This window comes from Dreissena polymorpha, chromosome 4 (genome assembly GCF_020536995.1).
Source record: "Dreissena polymorpha isolate Duluth1 chromosome 4, UMN_Dpol_1.0, whole genome shotgun sequence".
NCBI lineage: Eukaryota > Metazoa > Mollusca > Bivalvia > Myida > Dreissenidae > Dreissena > Dreissena polymorpha.
In genome coordinates this window covers 22885767-22907495 of record NC_068358.1, presented here as the reverse complement: position 1 = coordinate 22907495, position 21729 = coordinate 22885767, and the positions used below count along the sequence as shown (strand labels likewise).

Below are 21729 nucleotides of genomic sequence, written 5' to 3'. Positions count from 1 at the left end.
ACAGGCTTATCTTGGATGACCCTGTATGGACATGCATTATAAGCCCAGTTTTCCCAGAACGTTCAATTTACTGATTCTACGTCGCGCTGTACAGGGCCAGCAAGGAGCTGTGTAGCCAACCTTGTAATCATCAGATGACTATGTATACACAGGTTGTTTCCAGCTGCTTACTCCAATCCGTGCAATGTTTCAGTTCGGCGTGTCCCCCCTCACTTCTCCGTCCCCCCCGCCGGATGAGTTGGAGGTGGAGCCAAACGGCAGCGTGTCCATCGACTGCGTTGCTGTAGGGTCCCCTATGCCCCTGGTGAAGTGGCGGAAGGGCTACCTCGACCTTCGACCCAACGAGGAGCCCACCAGGGGCCGTTACGTGCTCAACGTCTCAAACATCCTAGAGTCAACAAACTACACATGTGTTGCACAGTCCGACCTTGGAAATATTGAGAAAGAAGTGCACATTAAAGTGAAAGGTAGGTGACGGTCGTTGTGTTTTTGTTACTGACCTTGTGTTCTGTTTGACCCTTGATGTTTCATGAATGTCCAGCGTACAGTTTTTGCTCCTTCTAGTCAATTGTTCTTTCCAAGGTCATAATGGATTAAGAATTGTTAAAAGTATTTTTCTTTGACAAGTAAATCTTAAGAAAGATCATTAATTTCTTGAAATAAAGTTAAAGTTTGATTTTGTTAATTTTGTAGCTATTTAATGAAGTATTTTTTTTTAATTGATTTATATTTAATGAAAATAATTGTACAGTTGATCTTATAACTGGTTTTACTTTCCCTTAAATATATGTATGATTATCTGTAACTGAACTGTATTTTAAGTTTTATTTGTTTGTCTAAAAAAGAATCGTCAAAATGTCACTGATATTCCTTGTACTTATGAAGTATTGTTGTGGAATGTTAGTTATCACTTGTGTTTTTGAAGTAACAGTTGTTCTTATAGCCACATACAGGCATGATTTGTGAAACAAGTTCGGCTTGTCAATGTACGTGTTGTCATTACCATGCATAGTGTTAAATTATTGTTTTGCTATCAGGTTGATACTGAAATTGCATGCACTTTAGGGCTCACCCTAATGACAGTATAAACAAACATTATGTGCATTGTAAAATCCAAATTTGTAAATGTTCTGAATGCTTGATTTATGTAATGTATACAGAAATATATGTGTGTTTAGTAACACATTTAAATCAACTCCACTGATCAACAAGTCAAATGTTAGGGTAAGCCCTGATTTTCATAGGTGTCATTGTTTGGTCAGTTTTGTTGTAAAGTTTGAAAATCTGAGTCATGCCTGTCTTATTTAAAAGGCTGAAAAAACAACAACTCTATACGCAGAGTGCCGACTTGAAATTCACTGATATCAAATTTAGTTATCCAATAATTATTATATATTATTTGATATTTGTTTCTTAATGAGTTATATTATTGTTTACCCAGCCATCCCTCCCAGTAAGTGATAGTATATTTTGTGTCGAAATGAACATTGTGCTTGTATCATGATATTGAAGATACAGGCTTTATATTTTGTTTGTAACTTTATTTCTTTTCAATTGCTTTTTATTTTCAATTGTGTTGCATCTTATTATGCCCCCGAAGAAGGGCATATAGTGATCGGACTGTCTGTCCGTCCGTCCATCTGTCTGTCTGTCTGTCTGTCTGTCTGTCTGTCCGTCACACTTTGCGTTTAGGTTTCGAAAAATGCTCATAACTTCTTTGTCAATTCAGATAGCAATTTCATATTTGGCATGCATGTGTGTATGGACAAGGCCTTTCCATACGCACACAAATTTTGACCCCTGTGACCTTGACCATGAAATTAGGGTCTGCGTTTAGGTTTGGAAATCTGCGTTTAGGTTTCGAAAAAAAGCTCATAACTTCTATTGAGCGTTTATAGGCGGCATATTGGCATAAGTCATCTTATGGTGACAGCTTTTGTTTTTAATTCGTGCAAATGAATCGTTATCAACACTTTCTATGAGATTTTGAGATTATATTTCAGATAGCTGATGAGTTAACATTCAATTTAAGCATTTCAGTGTAGTTTTTAGTTCAGTATAAAATAAGTTTTGTTATGCCGTCTTGCTTAGAGCTAGGTATAACAGTGACAATGGTTGAGTGTATGTGCATGCTTGTTTGTGTGCATGGGTCCAAGCTTGTCCGGACTGTAACTGGGTCAAGTCTATAATACCGTAGCACAAATGAACATCTTGAGAAGACGGTGTTTTGCGAATAATATCCATGCCTATCTCTAAGGTCACACTAAGAGATCAAAAGTCAAATTTTACATAAAACAGTTTGTCTTTACTGTTACTTTGTCATTCATCATGCAATTTTAAAATTACTCTAAAATGACCATGATGAGGATACGGGATGTCCTGAGTACTGTTACTGAATCATTCATCAGGATATTCAAATAATTCACCACAAATCAGTCATTTCCTATCTCAAAGGTCAAGGTCACACTTTAGAGGTCAAAGGTAAACTTTTGCCATGAAACTTCTTATCCCAACTTTATCTTTGTCATTAAAAAATGTCATTTAAAAATAACTTACCACAAATGACTGCCATAAGGGGTGTGTTGCATATAATGCCCGTCTCTCTACCTCAAATGTCAAGGTTACACTCTGAGGTCAAAGGGCAAATGTTATCATAAAACAGCTTCCCAGACATTAACTTTGTCATTCATCATGCAATAACAAAATACTTTCAGACAGAGGTCAAGGTCAAAGTAAAGAACAAAGGTCAAACAAGTGCATAGTTCCACTTGTTAAATAATTTCAAGGATTATTGACATACTGCTCAACATGTTGCCAACAGGCCTCTAGTTACTTTTAGTTTATTCTTTGTTTGCATTTTAGTTTGAATTTGCTTATGAATACATGTTTTAAGTTGAATTTTGCATCATGTATGGCATCGAGAAGTCTTCTTGCATTTTGTTTTTAGTTGTTTTAATGCTTCCTTTCATTGTTGTATTACCCAAAGTGATTGCAGTGATTCTGCAGTGTCATTCTTATTTTAAATCGTTGAACAAATCTGAAATCCCAATTTCATATCTACCACTTTCAACATCACCATAGCAACTGGATTTACAGGAAATATACCATGTGGCATACCTTTGTTTATTTATCCAATCAGATTCAGTGTAACATCTAACCATATGTCTTCTATTAAGAATAATATTGTTGGCCCAAAACAACTAAGTTAAACTATTTCAGTATATTAGATTTTTATCACACAGGCCCAGTCTTATCAAACTCATAGAATCTGAGGCACACATGTTTGTTATCAGTCGGCATTAGTGGGCCTCTATGACCCACCGGGTATTATTGGAAGTGTAATTACCAAGTGGATTCTGGGATACTAGGAGGCTGGTTGGACTGGTTCAGCTGTGCGCAACTGTGAGAACCTCTCTATCTATTTACAGTCTCAAACCAGTATATTAGTGTTCCATGGTGTATCTGTGTATCAGAGGGAGTTAAGTGGGAATCATGCATTCAGATGCTCCTTTTCTATGAGCAGTTAATTAAGAAATTTTGTTTTTAAACAATAAATTCCATAGAAACTGTGTTTTGGCTTTAATTTGAAATAATTGTAATTTTAAACCCTTGGTATATGTTGGTTATATTGAAGCACTAGGAGCATTATTTTGATCTTGCAAATTGTTTCTGTGATGAATCTCGTGTGAATTGGTTATCAAGTCTTAAGAATCTTCTACCTGTTGTAAGCAGTTCTCATGAAGACTCTCTAGTGGCCAAACATATTGGAATTAGTGATCCTTCTCACAGAGACAGCTAGCAGCAAAGAAGTCATGAGATAGGAGTTTGTGGGAATTTGGAGTTCAACTTTTCCCTTAGATTTAGATTATTCAAAGTTTAGAGCAGTGTGTAGTTTTTCAGCACAGAGTTATTATGTGAAAAATGAAAGCTGTGTTTTTGTGTGGAAACAAAAACTTGGAGATGGGTGGAGTTAAAAGTCTTCGGTTAAAAAACCTTTGTTGGCTTGTATTTTTGTCCATTATTCTTAACTGGAACATATTTGTTAATTGCACAGCGTTGCCAAACCCGCCTTCAAAACTGAGCGCATCAGAAATTACACCTGCGTCTTTGAAGCTTTCTTGGAGGCCAGGCAATGCTGATGACATTGCGTATGTCATCCAGTATAAGGCAAAACAGGATACAGGACCGTTTCGTGAAATTCAAGGCATTAATAATACGGAATATAAAATTGAAAAGATGCAGGCTTATCAGCTATACGAGTTTCGTGTGATCGCTGTGACAAAGACAAGCCGCAGTCTTCCGAGTCACACGATGGAAATTGTGACGGGCGAGTTAGGTTTGTATGATGCGATTTCCTCTACGGTGGTGGACAAAGTTTGTGTTTTTAGGGACAGCAGGGAATGCTTTTTCTTAGAACATTTGCTATGGAATATAATCCAAATAACCAGATGTATGAGGGCCCACAGATCTATGTGCATCATTTAAATGATTTAATTATTTTATTTTTGAATGCTTAAATATTTTTAAAATAACATACTTATCTGTCAGTTCACTATATCTAACACTTTTTCTGTAGTAATTTTTTTTTAAATACCACAAGTTATTTATATAAAATTTAAAATATATTTTAATCTGACATATTTTGTTATTAAAATTTACAACTTAATATGTACAATTCTTTAAGGAAATAACACTTAAAACACCAAAAACACCACAGGTATAAGCTTTTCCTATAAAATCCTAAATAATTGAACATTTTACGTTAAGTACGTGATTGCTTTAAGTTTGACATAAAAATTCAAGGTGCCCATGATATATCTCAACTTGATTGTAACATTTTTGATGTTATTAATTGTGTCTGTAAGTATGTTATGAATGTGTTTTTCTAGTAGAATTAGCATTAAAGGGATCGTTGTTTCTTGTAGATAATGATAAATTGTTTGATGTTCCATCTCTACCATTGTTAGTTTTCCTCATCTCCAAAACTTGAAATAAGTATAAATTATCACCTGTTCCTGTTACCTACGTATAATTACTATAAGCCAGGCTCCATCAAATGATTTACAGCAGTGTAACACTGAGAAAGGCAGACACCAATAAAGAAATTTAATTGACAGTTATTTTTGGGGTTTGAAATATGCTTAAGACAGGTGTTGTAAAGACTGCATTAATTTGTTTTACTGGAGAATATAGTAAAAAGAATTCAAGAAATTTAATGCTTTATTTGGTCATGGTTAGCTTTTGTGATCGCCTTTTGTGTGTGTTGTGTCGTCCCTTGTCCTTTGAAAAAAGTTTACTTTGTGAACACTTTAGAGACCTCATTTTTTGTGAAATCTTAATGAAACCTTCTAAGAACATTTGTTGCAGCCTAGTTCAAAACTGGGTCACATGGGATTAGAAACTAGGTCACTAGATCAGAGTAAAAACAAATCTTGTGCACACTCTAGTAGCAACATTTATTGCACAATCATCATAAGATTGTTTCCCAATAAAAGCAAAAGCAAGTTTAAAACTGTGTTATGTGTTATCAAAACCATGGCCAATAGGTCAAATCAAAACTGCCTTTGAACACTCTTGTGGCCAAATTTATTTTCCTATGTTCATGAAACTTGGGCTGAACATTTGTTTGAATGCTTTTTATGCCATGTTAGATATGATTCCAGTCAATTGAAAAAATGTTTCTGACATGAGGCGGATAAGTTTTCCTTATCTGGGTGTAAAAAAAAATAATTGATTATTCTAGAAATCAAGTTTGAAACCCTCTCATCATGACACTTGCCAAGGATATAAAAAATAGTTTTATTACGATATCTTTACTGAAATAAAAAATATTGTGGCTTGTTAAAAAACATTGCTTCACCAAGCAATTCAGTTGAGGTGAGCTTCTAAGGGCCTTTGACTCTCTTGTTCTTTTATAATATTTAAAATATATTGATCAGTTGAGAATTCTAATTTGTTGTACACAATTTGGTTGGAACTCATCAGAATCATTGATGAAATTTTAAGGTTAAGAACACAGATGTGTGGGTCCTCAAAAATCTGCATTGGTTTGCAGTGGCTTTGATAGCATCTAACATACTAACAAAAACTGTATAATAATATACTTATATGCATAATTATGTATTCACCATCTTTTTATGATTAACAAATTTCCAATTTTCTATTATAAATCTATATTTCTGTATCCAGATGATTCAATGGCATAATACCCCTGCTAGTATAACTATTATACACTAGTATTACCCTTATAAGCTCATAGCTGTATCTATTATCTAGTTTCCTCTAAATCAATAAACAAATGAATTCCCACTCGGGCATTAGAAAAAGCTTAAGTTTTATTATGGGTTTTGTTGCTGTTAGAACTCAACCCACAATCTTTGTATTTTAATTGGCAAATCATAAATTTGATTGATTACATACCTGTATTGAATAATACTGTATTGATCCGTAGAGCAGCTTTGTGTGCCGTAGAGTCTTGCTGGGGAGCCCATGGCGGGCCTATTGAAGACCTTGTGTCAGTTGGGAAAATTGAGTCTGTAGTGGCTGCTTGTGGGCTCTCCTGATTTCTTGGCTACACTGCACTTGAATGGCTCTAATGGGATTCTGTAGGGACCCTCTCATGGAGGTAGCGATAGGAGCAGCAAGAGCTCTCTAACAGAACATGAGGAAATCAATGCTTCAGCCTTGATAGTAATAGAGTTATGACAAATAATTTTTGGTAGAAGCTGGATAATCTTAAATATAACACATGTGAAAAGTATGATACTTTCTGTTTAATCAGCAATATGGAACCTGTAAAATAACTTTGAAACTTACCTTGAGCCTACGCTGAAAATGTAAAGTCATGTTCTGTTTGAGTTCATATTATTCTGGAGTCCCAGAAGGATTCTTATCAACACAGAAAAAGGATTAAGAACACAGCTTGATTATCAGAAAAGTAATTCCTGTTATAATTTCTGACCAGCAATTTTTTTATTATTTTGAATAGAATTTGAATGGCTTTTCATTTTTATCATTTAAAAATCATGGCCGCCGCAGTGGTAATTGTAACCAAGGTGACTCATCAGCCAATATCATGAAGACTGGTCCTTTTGGTACTCATTATATTTTAAAACCTTTTTTCAATCCTAATTTATGCTTATCCAAGTTCAACATGGTACTTTTCAAACCATTCTCCTAATTCAGTAATGGTGACATTTCAAAATAAATTGAGAAGAAAACAATTAAAACCTATCATTAATCCTGTTCAGAACACCGCAATCCTACAGCTTGACAGTTTTACATTTTCAGAAGCATATTTCAATTTATCTGGTCTGCATTTCCTATTTGTGAACATTTGGCTTTGATTTTGTAAACATGTTGTTTAAGCCTATACGGGTCAGTTATGATTAATTCTCTCATGGTTCCTGTTGGATCAAGTTTGCTCAAACCATGACGACTATAGACATTTTAGGGTCAGTAGCAGCTCCTCTGAATTGTGATTGAAATACATTGGCACATTTATTGAAATCCAACAGGGTGCTTAAATGTTGATTTCTTAACCAAAGTATTAGGCATCAATGAGAAAAAATATGGGTATACAATGTCTTAGTTTTAAACGTGCTATGAAAATAATAATTGAAAGCATCAAATAAAAAGACAATTTATTTGCCTTCAGGGACATACATGATGAAGCATTTTTCTCAGAAATGTGAGATATTTACATATTTCAATTGTGCAGGTGCTAGTGAATTATAGACACAAGTAATTGTGCTTGAAATTGCTTATGATTATTGTAAGTATTCAAGTTCTCATACTGTAAGACTTAGTGTTCAGGTTCCCATATTCATTGTAAGTGTTCAGGTTCCCATATTCATTGTAAGTGTTCAGGTTCCCATATTCATTGTAAGTGTTCAGGTTCCCATATTAAATGTAAATGTTTGCAGAATTCTTTTTAAGTAGGAGGAGATGAAAGCCTGAAATGCTAAATATTTGGAAATCGGAATATTTACTGGCCAGTTAACTTCAGCCATTTGCAGGGCATTGATCTGAACTTAACACTTGACCAGGCTGTACCAGCCAAATAACAGCTCTAGTGACTAACAGGGCGCACATTTCTTGCCGAAGTAGTGCTGGGAAATCCTCGGTGTAATCTTTCTTAGTATTATTCATTGCATTTAATGACAATTTTATGACTGATGAATTAAAGAATGGGTGTTGCTAGGAATCTTGTTTGGTTGCTGGGATGAAACATTGGCAGTTAAATTGGAGATTGTAGTCTGGAAGATGGCATAACTTGCCATTAGTAACTGATTATGCAAGTTAGGCTCTGTGTTTAAGGGTTCTATGATATTTGCTGGAATGGAAAAAATGATTATTTGACTCCTGTCTCTGATATGTGGAATTTAAATGTTTGTTGATTCCATAAATTTTGTCTGAGAAGCATTTTCTGTTGAATGCCTCAAGATGCTAGGGTGATTACACAGAGGGCTTCATCTGTCTAGGGATAGAGTGTTGTTTGGGTTTCCAAAAATGTTTATTTACAATTACAAAGTACCGTTAATAAACACTCGGAACTTATATGAACATAATTGTGTATGTTTTATAATAGTTTGTTCTACATTTTATTAAAATTGTGTTTATTGTGGGCACATTTTGTACGCTAGCATGGCCAGCATAGAAGTAATGTAAGCAAATCTGTAACTGGTTCAGAAATATGAAACATAACTAATGAGGAAGTTACTGTCACATTCAAATATATTTCTATCCATTGTTCTCTATAAACCTGTCCATAACTAACAAGCAAGGACCTATCAGAATTCTGTTCCAAGCTTGTCTAGAGTGTTAATTACGGAAAAACTGTGACATTTCACTTGTTTTCTGTCACCAGAGCACCTTACTCAATCAATCCTACTGGAAGCTGGTTTTTGCTAGGAGTCGGTGCAACCCTTGCGGTTTATTATGATGAAACATGCTCATGTTCTGTTTTATGTCTCTGATTGTATTTTCAATCTTTGAATTAAAAAAAATGCATTTTCATTAAGGCAATTTATAATGCATGTAATCTCTTGGTGAGTATATTTGACTCTTATGAATCCAGTAAGGAAGTTTATCATCATATTTAAGTGTTTGACATATACATTCTCAGGGCTCCAGATAAGGGTCGTATTTTCCTAATTACGAATTATTTTCAAGTCTGTTACGTATTAATTTTAAAATCTTGTCGTACCATTAAGAATAACAAAAAGCAAGTTACGAATATTATTTTTACATTGGTTCTTATCGATTTTTATTGAGTTCTTTTCGTGGATTAAATATCTTTTCGGTGCTTATATAGAATGGTTATGGGGTTTATTTAACAAAGCGCATTTTTTTCCCATTAAAGCGGTGTGTACAGTCTACATGTATCTGCCAAAAAAACAATGGCGGCGCCCAGAGAGCGTCCAAAGAAAACTGCAAAGCATGCAAAATCATGCTTTTAACATATTTAACACAAAGTGAACCGAAGTTGAATGTTAAGAAAGACATTACAGAAAAGATCTTGTACGATGTTGTATGTTCAGTTGCCAACACAGTGGGAAAAGCTAAAACAAAACTTATACGAAATAAAACAGTGAACGAGTGGAAGGGACAATGCCCGTGGCTAATCGTTGAAAAGATTGAAGGGGAGACCCGTTTTAATTGTGAAATATGTAAAAATTCATTGAAGGCATGCAATATAAGCACAGTTGGGGCATATGAAGGTATTTGAAAAATAACATTGTATAATACTGAATAGACACTGTATAAATAGTTAAAGTTGCTAGGAAGTTTATTTTTATTATTTGCATGAAAATAACCATTCTTATTTATTTTTTGTTCATTTAGAAAAGTTAAGAATTTTTTTCAAAAACTTAGTAGTTACGTTAAGAATAAAATTTCAGAGTTCAGAATTCTTTTTGAAAATGGGTAGTGACGTTAAGAATTTCACAAAACCTTATCTGGAGCTCTGCATTCTTTTAACTTGTAGACAATTACATACAGTAGTAGAAACTCCTTAAATATGTGTACCCAACAGTTATATTTGCTTCACCTGTTTTAATCAAAGAAATTTAAAGATAATTAAGTTTATTACGTTCTTTTTATGGTCATTGGCAGGCACCTTTTTTGGGGAAGTTATACATGGAATTTCTTAGCGATATGAGCAAAAGCTCAATAACAGATTGTCTATCCTCAATACTTGAAGATGATGACAAATCTGGCTGGATTGTTCTGCAAGATGCATCCCAATAAACCGCAATGGATATATGAACATTCCTACATGAACACGCATTATGACTGGTCAGCTAATTCAATAAGGCAGACAGGATGGCAAAATACAACAGGATTTAGAGACAAATGATTCCCTTTCAGTTGGCCACTTACATCGTGTAAAGCGAGCACTGGACAGGAGAAATCTGATTTGTACAGATTGTGGGAATTGATCACAGTCACTGACATGCACTGGGGACAAATGTTGACAAAATACATATCTTACATTGAATCAAGTTCCTGGGGGTGGTGTAGAAATGTCAGTTGACACTCCACTGGGTCTCCATTACAAGGCTGATTATGTAACTGTATGAACCACAAGGGACAATTTGTGACACATGACATTATGTGATATACTTAAGTCTAGGGCATATGAGAATTTGTTTTAAGAGCTGTATATCAAAGACACTGTTAAGTGTTATTACAGATAAAAGTAGGCCTCTCTTAAGGATAACAACTAATTGCAACTAAATAATTTTGAAGAAATAATTGTTCGATGTAATTTTTAGCTCGGCTGTTTTGGGAGAAAATTCGAGGTATTGTCATAGCCAGCTTGTTGTGTCGTGTCCGCCGTCCGCATCGTGCTAAAACCTTAACATTTTGTCAAGGTTTTGAACATTGGCTCTAAAATCAAAGTGCTTCCACCTACAACTTTGAAACTTCATATGTAGCTGCACCTTGATGAGTTCTACACGCCACACCCATATTTGGGTCACTAGGTCAAAGGTCAAGGTCACTGAAAAAAATAAAAATTCTGACAAGTTTTAATTTCTTCTAAAATGCACCCGCAGCCGAGCGTGGCACCCGTTATGCAGTGCTCTTGTTTTGTAAACTATTGCATTCTTTAAATGCAAATAGCCTTTTACTTAAAATTGTATTTGCGAGCCGGGTTTAAGTGAGTACATATTCATGTATACCATAAAATGAAAATGTTGGCAGACATCAGTCTAATTTACATTATATACCTACGCTTAAAATATCGGGAAAATAGCCCCTTGCCAAGCAAACTTGGAGAATGCAATAAGTTTCTTGAAAGTAATCTTCTAGTTTTACTTTGATGTATACCAGCAAGGTGTTTATGATCATTCAGCATGCAACTTGGAGCATTTAACAACTGTTTGGGTCTGAATTATTCATCGTAATGTTCTTCTTAGTGGGCTCAGCTGGAAACTGTAAAAGCCCTTCAAGACAATTCTGCATTTTATTCACTGCCAAATATGTAATGTCATTGTGTGCATCCCATTTGCTGTCTGATGCTTGGTATTTCTCTGTTCTTAGTAAACTAAAATTGCAGATATTCTTATTGGTCATGTGTTAATCACACTTACAGTGACCTTTTAAATCAACTTGTGATGAAATTGGTGACTGTTTTATGGGATTGTGAAGTCTCGGATAGAGTTTGAGATAAAGAATAAAAAATACTCAGTCACATCCGAAAGAACTACTACTTTTGGAAATTACCGCAATTATAGTTTTATAATTGCTAAATATTGATTAACAAATGCTAACTGGACAATTAATTGTAAAGGTTTTATTGTTTGTTAGGTACAAACATTTACAAGTTGGACAATTTGAGATTAAATGAAGGCCTCTATGATAAATCTTTCTCTTAATCCCCCTATATAAATTTTATTATCCAACCCTGTCCCTTTTTTTGGGTTTTCATGTTGGCCTGACTTGAACACTTCTGCAGATGCACATGACATGCTAATACCTGCACTGCGATACTATGTAGGGAACATAAATATCCACATTACTGATAGATGTATGAGCATTTGCTTGAAATCAATTAAAAATGTAAGATAACTTTGGCTGTCTTTGAAGTTTTTTTGTGGTGTAAATCTATTTTTAAGCAGTTTCTTTTTCTTCCATGATTTGTGTGTTCCCCTAAATGAATATTCTTTGATCTTGGTACAAATATGTGCAGAATTCATGTTCACACTTTTTTTCATATCTATTCTGTCATCTATTGCATGCCAAACTGTGGTATCATGTGTCTCTTGTCTAGGCAGGAGATGAAAACAAGGCTTACAAATCGTCTGTAAAAAAAATAGAAAAAAGAAAGTGAAATAATCCTGGTTTATAAAATCTGGATACCTGTTGTAGGTGCCAAAAGACCAATTTAATGTTCAGACAAGGATATCTTAGGATGAGTCAATGGCGTGAAAAGATTATTATGTAGATTTATCATGAATCTAGTGCCTATTTACCAACCTTCTGTTAAAAGTACATAATGGAGAATAAAAGATTGTTCTGGGGAAGCTAGAATATTGTAAAGGCAACAAAATTCTGAGGCAAGAGGTATAAATATGACAGAGAAAACTATGATGTTTATTGCATTGGTACGACCCCAGCGTGCTTCAATTACCTGTAATAACAGTTCTTATTTCATTCTTCTTGAACAGCAGTTTTTCTGAGAGATAATTACCTGTATTCTTCTACAATTAATTGTAATTTGGAGAATGTGGCTTGTCGATACCTAATTGTCAGTAATTAAAAAGCCCATAGCATTTCAAGAAGGTTATAGTCAGAACATTTCTATGACAGCGTATTTGATCAGTAAGTTACAGAACTAATTGAAAACATGCAGTTAGACTTTGAGCAGTGGTTTGGAACAAAGAAAGTATTTGTTTATTGTTACATTTCATGTAGCATAGCTGATCATTAGCATACCTTGTTTTCTTTGGCACCTAAATCTTTCTATGGACGTCTCAAAGGTTTGGGATGGGATTCATGAACATGAATTGTGCAAAACATTTACTTGAAAATAAGTACATTACGTAATAAATGGAGAATTCCTGTTATGGCTTAACTAGATACTTAAAAATTGATGTGTTTATTTTTGTTAGATTGCTTCCTGTTATAATGTTGGATGTTGATCATAATGCTAGCAATAATTCATTCCATTTTAAAACTTAGAACGTTTTTAAGCAACTGAGTTTGCATCAAAATTAAATAATTTCATAAACAATATAGATCTGTTATTCAGGGTAATTAGGTACATGTATATGGACTGTAAATCACTTTAGTTTCACAGTTGTAATACAAGAATAACAGAATAATCATAATCACTACATTTTAAACTATATTGTTCAGTATATGTGATAATATTGATCAAGAATCATTTCCTGTGATAGAGTACATGTACATTTTTCCATCCATTACCATGTTGTTGTTGGAAGTGCCTGTGAGTGCTGACATCTCTCAGATAAGCTGTAGGACCCCACTATGGATATCAGCAGATATCAGTTTGTGTTTGAGTACCAGCATGTAAATATGAGTGGTGTAAATACAACAGCATTAGCATCCTTCATGCTTGCATAAAAAACAAAGGACAGGCAACTTTATCTTGTGAGCCGCCCAGTAAATTCTGGAATGTAGCTTCTGTTTTTTACCCTCTAAATTTGCATCAATTGTTTCTTGGTTTCTGGGTCATTTGTCAGCATTATAAACCTGGGAAACCATTCTTTTTACTTTTCCAGAAATTGTTTTAACATAATTTTAACTTTCCCAGTTGTTGTTTGACATTATTTGAGCTGCCAACTTGTTTTGTAACATTCTGCCAATAAAGCAAGGGCTTATCAGACCTGCTGGAAACCAGACATGCCATTGTGAAGAAGTCTTAATTTACCATTTCATGGGTTCCTTTGACTTGTCTGAAACTGAATCTTCAGAGATGAAGATAGTTTTGTTTGTTGGTCTGCTGCCAGTACCTGCTGGTTTCAGTGAGCTGTGACCAATAATGTGTTGCTTAGCATCCATGTTTAATAAGCCATGGCGATGATGTCAAATCTGAACTCTTAGATTTTAAGGACAATCTCATAAAAATACCACAACATTAAATTGTCAATAGTATCTGGTGTCCCTTGGTTTCATCAATTATTTAATGATTAACAGTGATTCACATGAAAAGATTACTCAAGAACATTCTTTTAACTCTCCTTTATTATAATAATTGCTTAAAATTGACAAGATTTTCTAAGCAAATTGTTTTTTACTTGGTAAAATGTAATGTTATGTTCTGTATGGATTTGCATTAGATGATACTTTGTAAGAAAGTACTGGGAACTTGTTGCAAAGATGGAAATGATTATTTTGGTGGGGAGCAGACAGCACATGGTCTATCAGTGATGTTCCTAATTGTATCAATGAAGATAAATTGTGTGTCTTACTTATCAAGGAGCCTGGCAGTCTGGTCTATGTGGCCAGGTAATAGAGGCTTGAAGCATAATGTGAACCATTGGCTGCAACTGAACATTTGTCCGCCATTGTATTTTTGGGAAAGACACCACTATTTTGTCTGTGGTTTCCTGTTTGCAATCTTTATGTTGTCTTGTGTTTTCATCTTTAAAAAATAAAGATGCATAATTTCCCATATTATTCCATTTATATAACTTGCAAATAATAAATTGAGTAAGAAATTTATTTTAAAAAGTTTGAAAATATCATTGAAAATTATGTTGCACCATTACATATATTTTATTACTTTCATTTTAATAGTTTTAAGTATTAAAACTGTGTAAAAACTGTTTGAAGTTAATAGCTTTCAGTCTCTATTGTTGTATTCATGGAAGAAAATCTTGACAATTAATTGCAGTTGCTAAGATACAAACAAATCATACAGTCTTGAATTTCATATCCCTCTGGTAACTTTACCAACAGTGAACAATTTTTTGTGACTCATTCATGCATTGATGGTTATTTAGATTAAAAAAAAACATAATCTCTTATCATATTTTGTTTATTCTTGACAATCATGGAAATAAGGAGTTTTTGATGACCAATGCAGTGTTCTTAGTCCAAGTTTGGCCAGGTGGAGTATTGATATTAGCATCCCAAACTAATTTCCATACATTTAACACTTGCAACTTTGAAAAGCTTTATTTATATTTGAAAAAGGTGTTGAAACGTTGAAACAAATAAATATGTAAAGTAATATTTTTCTGGGTAATTATCAAACTTATCAATACTTGAAGTGACATTGAAATGTGTATTGTTTGGAGTTAATTTTTCTTTATATTTTGGAACTTTTTTCTGGCTGAAGAGGACTGGCATAAAGTACATTTGGCATGGGTAACAGTTATGTTCCCATGTCTATATACACACACCTGGTCAAGGTCCATTTTCCAGTTGCTTTATTTCCATACATGGAGTGTGTACCTGCCACTTTGAAGACCTTCTCACCATGGCATTTTCAATTCAAATGTTTGAAATCTTTCTGAAGCAGTACCTGTTCACTGGTTGTTTACAGAGTGCACAAAACTACATGGACAAATTGGCTACAAAACTGTCTGTTATTGTAGCTTCCCCATTGTTCACTGCTCATAAAACATGGCATACCCAGTGCTTTTAGGTGTCTCAGGGTGAAAGGTACAACTGTTCCCAGGTGTGAAAGTAGCAATTGTTAATTTTATTCTTGGCCTCCTGCCCATCCTCCTAGGTCTAATTCCCAGGTTGCACAGGTATGGTTACCTGGTGGTGCCTCTCCAGAGATGTCCTGTGATTTTTTGTCTGTCCAGTGAGTATACCATTAAGTTTTTAAACTCTTGGCTATATTTACAAAATGGAACCATTTTGTTTTCCTTAATGGTTTTGTAAAAAAAAAGCTTGAATTCTATTTAAAAAAACATATCTATAAATATAAGATGTATTTGTGTCCATTACACACAATTAAATTCCAAAACTCATACATTTTGTTTTTATGCTGTGACAATACAAATTATACTTCAAATTATCAGAACCAAAAATCAGTCCAGAAGCAAATTTTATTCATCAATATGTATACAAGTTCTTAGTCGAGTATAATTGTAGCTTAACTTAGTTTCAGCCCATTACTTAACATGATATTATTATTGTTACACCAATACTCACGGCAGAATGTGTAAATGGTTGGAATCCTTTATGTCTGGTCAAGCGATGGGACTTCACAGAGGTGCCTGTCAGTCTTTAAGGGTGTAATACACATAGAGCATTCAGACAGCTGACCACCCCAACTGCTGGACACTAATTAGAAACACACTGGGCATGCAGCTGATTGACTGCTTCAGATGCTACCTGATACACCAATCTTCCTATAGGTGTATCTATAGGTTTATGTGCAACAGCATTGTATTTGTTACTGAGTTTGTAGGTATGTTGGCACATTTTTGCACTGATTTTGAAGATGCTTGTTTGGGTTAACAGGTTTATCACATGTCAGTCTCCATCTTAGATACATAAGGAGATATGCACCTGGTCTTTGTTGTAACCAACTGACATTTGAGCCTGTCCAGAATTGATCAATGGACATTCATTTGGGGGTAATGGAAAGCTTATTTTGCTCACTGGTGTCTTAAAAAATACATCATTGCTGTGGAAGCATGTCTGAAATATTTTTTGAGCGACCTGAGGAATTGTTTGTCATAATTTTAAACAGGGTAGTGTTTGGACACTCAGGTCACATAAATATGCAAAAATGCAGAACATGAAAGCAGGATGATTTATTCAGAGTATTTGTGGTTGCCATGACAGCATTTTGTTTAATTAGCTGTATTAGCACAGAAAGTGCTCATAGGGAACTTTTTTGATATACATGTAGTTTTATCTGTCATTCCTCAGTCCTTGCATTGGGAAACTTAATCTTAGAACGACCTTTCATCTTGTACTCAGGGGCAGATTTTAACTTAACTAAACTGGAATGATCCAGGTGGCTCTCCTCAAAGATGGTCTTAATGTTTTGGTCTGTTTCATGTGTAGGTCACCAGGGCTACAAAAAAACGATTTTAAATTGAAAACTTCAAAAATCTTCTCTGAAACCACAAGTGTCAGGGGTTAAATGTTTGGTGTTTGACATCATCTAATGGTCCTCTACTAAGTTAATATAAAATTCCACTAGGGATCTAAACTGGCTTCGCCTCAGGGGTCGCATGATTTTATAAGATGTATGTTTTTAAAATCTTTTACGAAACCTTAAGGGTCATGGGTTTAACATTTGGTGTGTAAAATTATATGATGATTCTTGTCAAAGTTTGTTTAAATATTGCCACTGCAGGGGTCAGAAATTACCTGGCCCAGGTGCTACTTGTTTTCCTTATTATTATGTGAATGGTATAAACTTTAAATGTGTTCACATTAAGTGTGTGTCAAACATTGTAAAACCACCTAAAAACCTAGATGAAAAACCAGTTATTGAACAAACATAACAAAATCTACATGAAGTTTTGCCTAAGGCCTTTATGCCCTCTGATTCTTTATAATATGAACATTTTTTGCACATTTTGCCTACGGAATTTTGAAATGTGTTCAAAATCTGAATGCAATTTGTTTTTCTTAGGGACTCTTTGCCTTTATTGTATATAAAGTGTAGATGGCTTTATGGCATTCTAGGGATGAAAGAAAAACATTTAAAAACAATCATTGTGTAATATCCTATCGGCTTTTCTTTGAACTCCGTTGACTTTGAGCTGCTTTGCAGTGTGTCTTGTCTCATCTGATCTATCAGTGCACTTCTGTCTATAACAATGAAGTATGAATTATCATTTCCCATTTTGTATGCAATGTATTGACTAAGGGGAGTTATTATTAGCAGCATGTTATTGTTCCATCACAAGATCACTGCTAATGACCGGCCAGTGTTAATGGGCCCTATCTGTGTGCCTATCTCTGCTAGTCATCAATGTGTCAGTGCTGTATGCCATTGTGCACACACCTCCCTTTGTAGCCAACAAACCCAGTGCTGATACTTGCGTTGAAAGGTTCATGGGTTAATGATGGTGTGGTGTTTTCTCAACAGACCATTAGGTTTGATTTCGTTCCAAACCTCTCTAACCTGCCAATATGTAATTGGTAATAGAATCTCCTGCTAACACTGGCTAGCCCTAATCATCAATTACCTGGGTAATTCTGCAACTGTAAATGTTACAACATTAGTCAGTTTGTCAAATGTAGCAGAAAATGATAATTTCTTATCGATATGAGACATTTTTTAAGGAAAGTCTGTGTATATTTTACCAGAACAAGTTTCGCCCTTGCCTCACATGTTTTGCGTTTGGCTACAGGTCATTTCTAGGTATTCTGACAAATTATATTGAAGCCCTATGATGGAATTGTAAGAAAATGTAGGCAGATACTCAAGCCTTGAAACCATCTATCATGTTTGATCAAGTCCTGTAATAAAAACTGCCTCATCATCAATGCACTTGTTTGGGCAATACATGCACAAACTGAAATGCATATTTTAACACGTTTTCTGATGACTGTAAATTGTAATATTATGAGTTTTTCTGAACATGCCAAGACATAATGAGCTTCCTATTTTTTGAGAACTGTTTAAATCATTGTTAATTTTTAGTGACACTTCACATCTCATCAGTTACACTACTCGTATATGTTCTAAGACACATTTGCGAACTACGTGGCTCTCATAATGTTGGTGTTGAAGCAAAATCTCAAGCTTTGTATCTTTTTGCGAAAAAATTTAAGAGCATTCGGTTTTCCTATCGGACTGGTAATAGATTTATAGAGGAGTGAAAGGCTTATTCCATCAGACAGGATTAGGATTCTTTCCCATCAGTGTACAAAATTCTGACATAAGCTTCAGAAGAAATTCATATTGCCTTCTAGCTGTAGCTGCTTGCTTGTCCCTGACTGGGATTTAACCCTTTACCTCTTACCACAGAAGCATAGTGAAAATGGTATGTTCAAAAAACATAAAACTTGAATAGCCTGGGAGTAACTCGCAAACTCGCTGTCTGTTAAGGTTTTATGCTGTTTGCTGCTCACCAGTACCTAAGGGTTGGAAATGAAGCCTTTTAAACTTGAATCTAGTAAGAAAGTCGTTTCATTAAATTTAACTTTCTAAGGGACAACAAATGGATAAAAAATATGTATCTAAGTGTTAAAGGGTTAACTAGTGTTTTTACGCTGGTCTTTGACTTTTCTTACATACAGGTAAGAGTCTCTGTCTGTCTGCTTTTCTACCACTGATTCCACTGATGGAACGCTTTTTACATGGTGTTACTTGGCCATATGGCCTCTCTTGAGAACCCTGAAGCTTAGTTTTTACTTCATCATGTAAATGAGTAACATGTCACATGAAACAGGACTTGAAAAATAGCTCTTGCTTTGTTCATTAATATTTTGCTACCAAGTCTTTTCTATGATGTAATTTGATCTGTGCTCAATAGCATGACCTCAAGTTTGGTGATTATGACAGCTATGTGTCTGTTAGTAGCTAGCCAGGGCTGTTTTCTTCATCATAGAATGTTATTCTCGTCAATGTTTTCTAAGGTCCCTCCAGATGATAATCTAGCCAGGAAACAAGTTAGTGTTGCTTGAACGCCTTCCAGGTAGCAACCTGACAAGAGAATGAACAATGTTGATGGCAATAACATATGTTCTTGTGTAAAGATACACATCCTGAGGTATTAATTCTTATTAAATGCCAGAATATTTGTTCATGTCGACATTCTTGGCTTAATCCATTAATGCCGAGTGGACTCTCCCATCCTTCTAAATTGGATCAATTTATTTCCAAAATTAGGGATGTCTAGTATATTTATTTCTATATTTAGAACATTTCCTACAGAAATTCCTTAAAGCAAACAGTGCAGACCCTGATGAGACGCCGCATCATGCGGCGTCTCATCTGGGTCTTCGCTGTTTACCAAAGCCTTTTTTTTGAAGACGCTAGGCATACATGGGTTAATTCTGTCCGCACTAATGCACTCGTCTTGATGCCTTGCTTCTGACGTTAACTGATGACATGCAAATAATTGTACAGAAAATGTTACACTTGGGGATACATAAATAGCAGGAGGTATTGTAATTCACAAGAATGTTCCTCTCTATGCAAAGAATTATAACCGTATTATTTACAGGAGTAATTATACAATGCTTGGAATGTAACTGGGCTGGCATATTTCTAGAAATTTTAATTAAAAACAAAAACTGAATAAAAAATATTATACTTTCAGTTTGAAACTAATGCATACATTTATAGGTTTTTTATAATTTTTAAACATATCCAAATTAATCATTGGTTTTGAAATAGTTTTTGTGTGAATTCAAATATTTTTAAGTTGAATCAAGTATTAGATTGGTTAAAGCCAAATTTTAGTTAAATATACATACCTTATCAGGCCTTTTAAAGTGCATTGCTTTTCTAACAAAGACAGCAGAAAATCTAACCAGTGCAAAATTGGTAAGCGCTGACTGAAAGGTTCTTTGCAACTACATTATTAGCCTTCATCAGCATGCAACAACACACAAATTGGAGTCCTGATTTGTTGACCATGTTTGACATGAACAGAGTAATCGGATGTGAAATTTTCTGACATTTTATGTCTGACACGTAGTTTCCATGTTGTAGAATGCTTGATAAATATAGATGTTATTAGCCGGATTTTTTTCGAAAAAATCTCGGCTTATAGATTGATGTTGTCGGGCGGGCGGGCGGGCGGGCGGGGTGGCGGCGTGCTCGAAAATGTTAAAGTTCTTATTTCATGGTATAACTTTGGTATGCTTGGACCTAGAGTCTTCAAACTTGACATGAAGGTTGGCCAGGATTAACAGATGACCACTGGTCATTTCAAGGTCATTCATTTGAAGGTCAAGGTCACTGTGACCTTCAATATAAAAAATGTTAAAGTTGTTATAACTTTGGTATGCTTGGACCTAGAGTCTTGAAACTTGACATGAAGGTTGGCCATAACTAGTTAGTAACCACTGGTCATTTCAAGGTCATTCATTTGAAGGTCAAGGTCACTGTGACCTTGAATGTAAAAATGTTAAAGTTCTTATTTCATGGTATAACTTTGGTATGCTTGGACCTAGAGTCTTCAAACTTGACATGAAGGTTGGCCAGGATTAACAGATGACCACTGGTCATTTCAAGGTCATTCATTTGAAGGTGAAGGTCACTGTGACCTTCAATATAAAAATGTTAAAGTTGTTATAACTTTGGTATGCTTGGACCTAGAGTCTTGAAACTTGACATGAAGGTTGGCCAGAACTAGTAAGTAACCACTGGACATTTCAAGGTCATTCATTTGAAGGTCAAGGTCACTGTGACCTTGAATGTAAAAATGTTAAAGTTGTTATAACTTTGGTATGCTTGGACCTAGAGTCTTGAAACTTGACATGAAGGTTGGCCAGAACTAGTAAGTAACCACTGGACATTTCAAGGTCATTCATTTGAAGGTCAAGGTCACTGTGACCTTGAATGTAAAAATGTTAAAGTTCTTATTTCATGTTATAACTTTGGTATGCTTGTACCTAGAGTCTTCAAACTTGAAATAAAGATTGGCCAGTACTAGAAGATGACCACTGGTCATTTCAATGTCATTCATTTGAAGGTCAAGGTCACTGTGACCTTAAATGTTAAAATGTTAAAATTGTTATAACTTTGGTATGCTTGGACATAGAGTCTTCAAACTTGACATGAAGGTTTGCAAGCACACTTAGATGACCACTGGTCATTTC

The 21729-nt window shown here is 34.9% G+C and overlaps 1 protein-coding gene across 1 annotated transcript in view; it reads left to right on the top strand.

Annotated features, from left to right (window-relative positions):
• The window catches only part of LOC127879821 (tyrosine-protein phosphatase Lar-like), an 88400-nt gene that overhangs the window by 21786 nt on the left and 44885 nt on the right, over positions 1-21729 (top strand). The window contains 3 exon segments of the mRNA XM_052426873.1: positions 194-225; positions 227-467; positions 4055-4336. Of these exon segments, the coding sequence (XP_052282833.1) occupies positions 194-225; positions 227-467; positions 4055-4336 (555 nt within the window).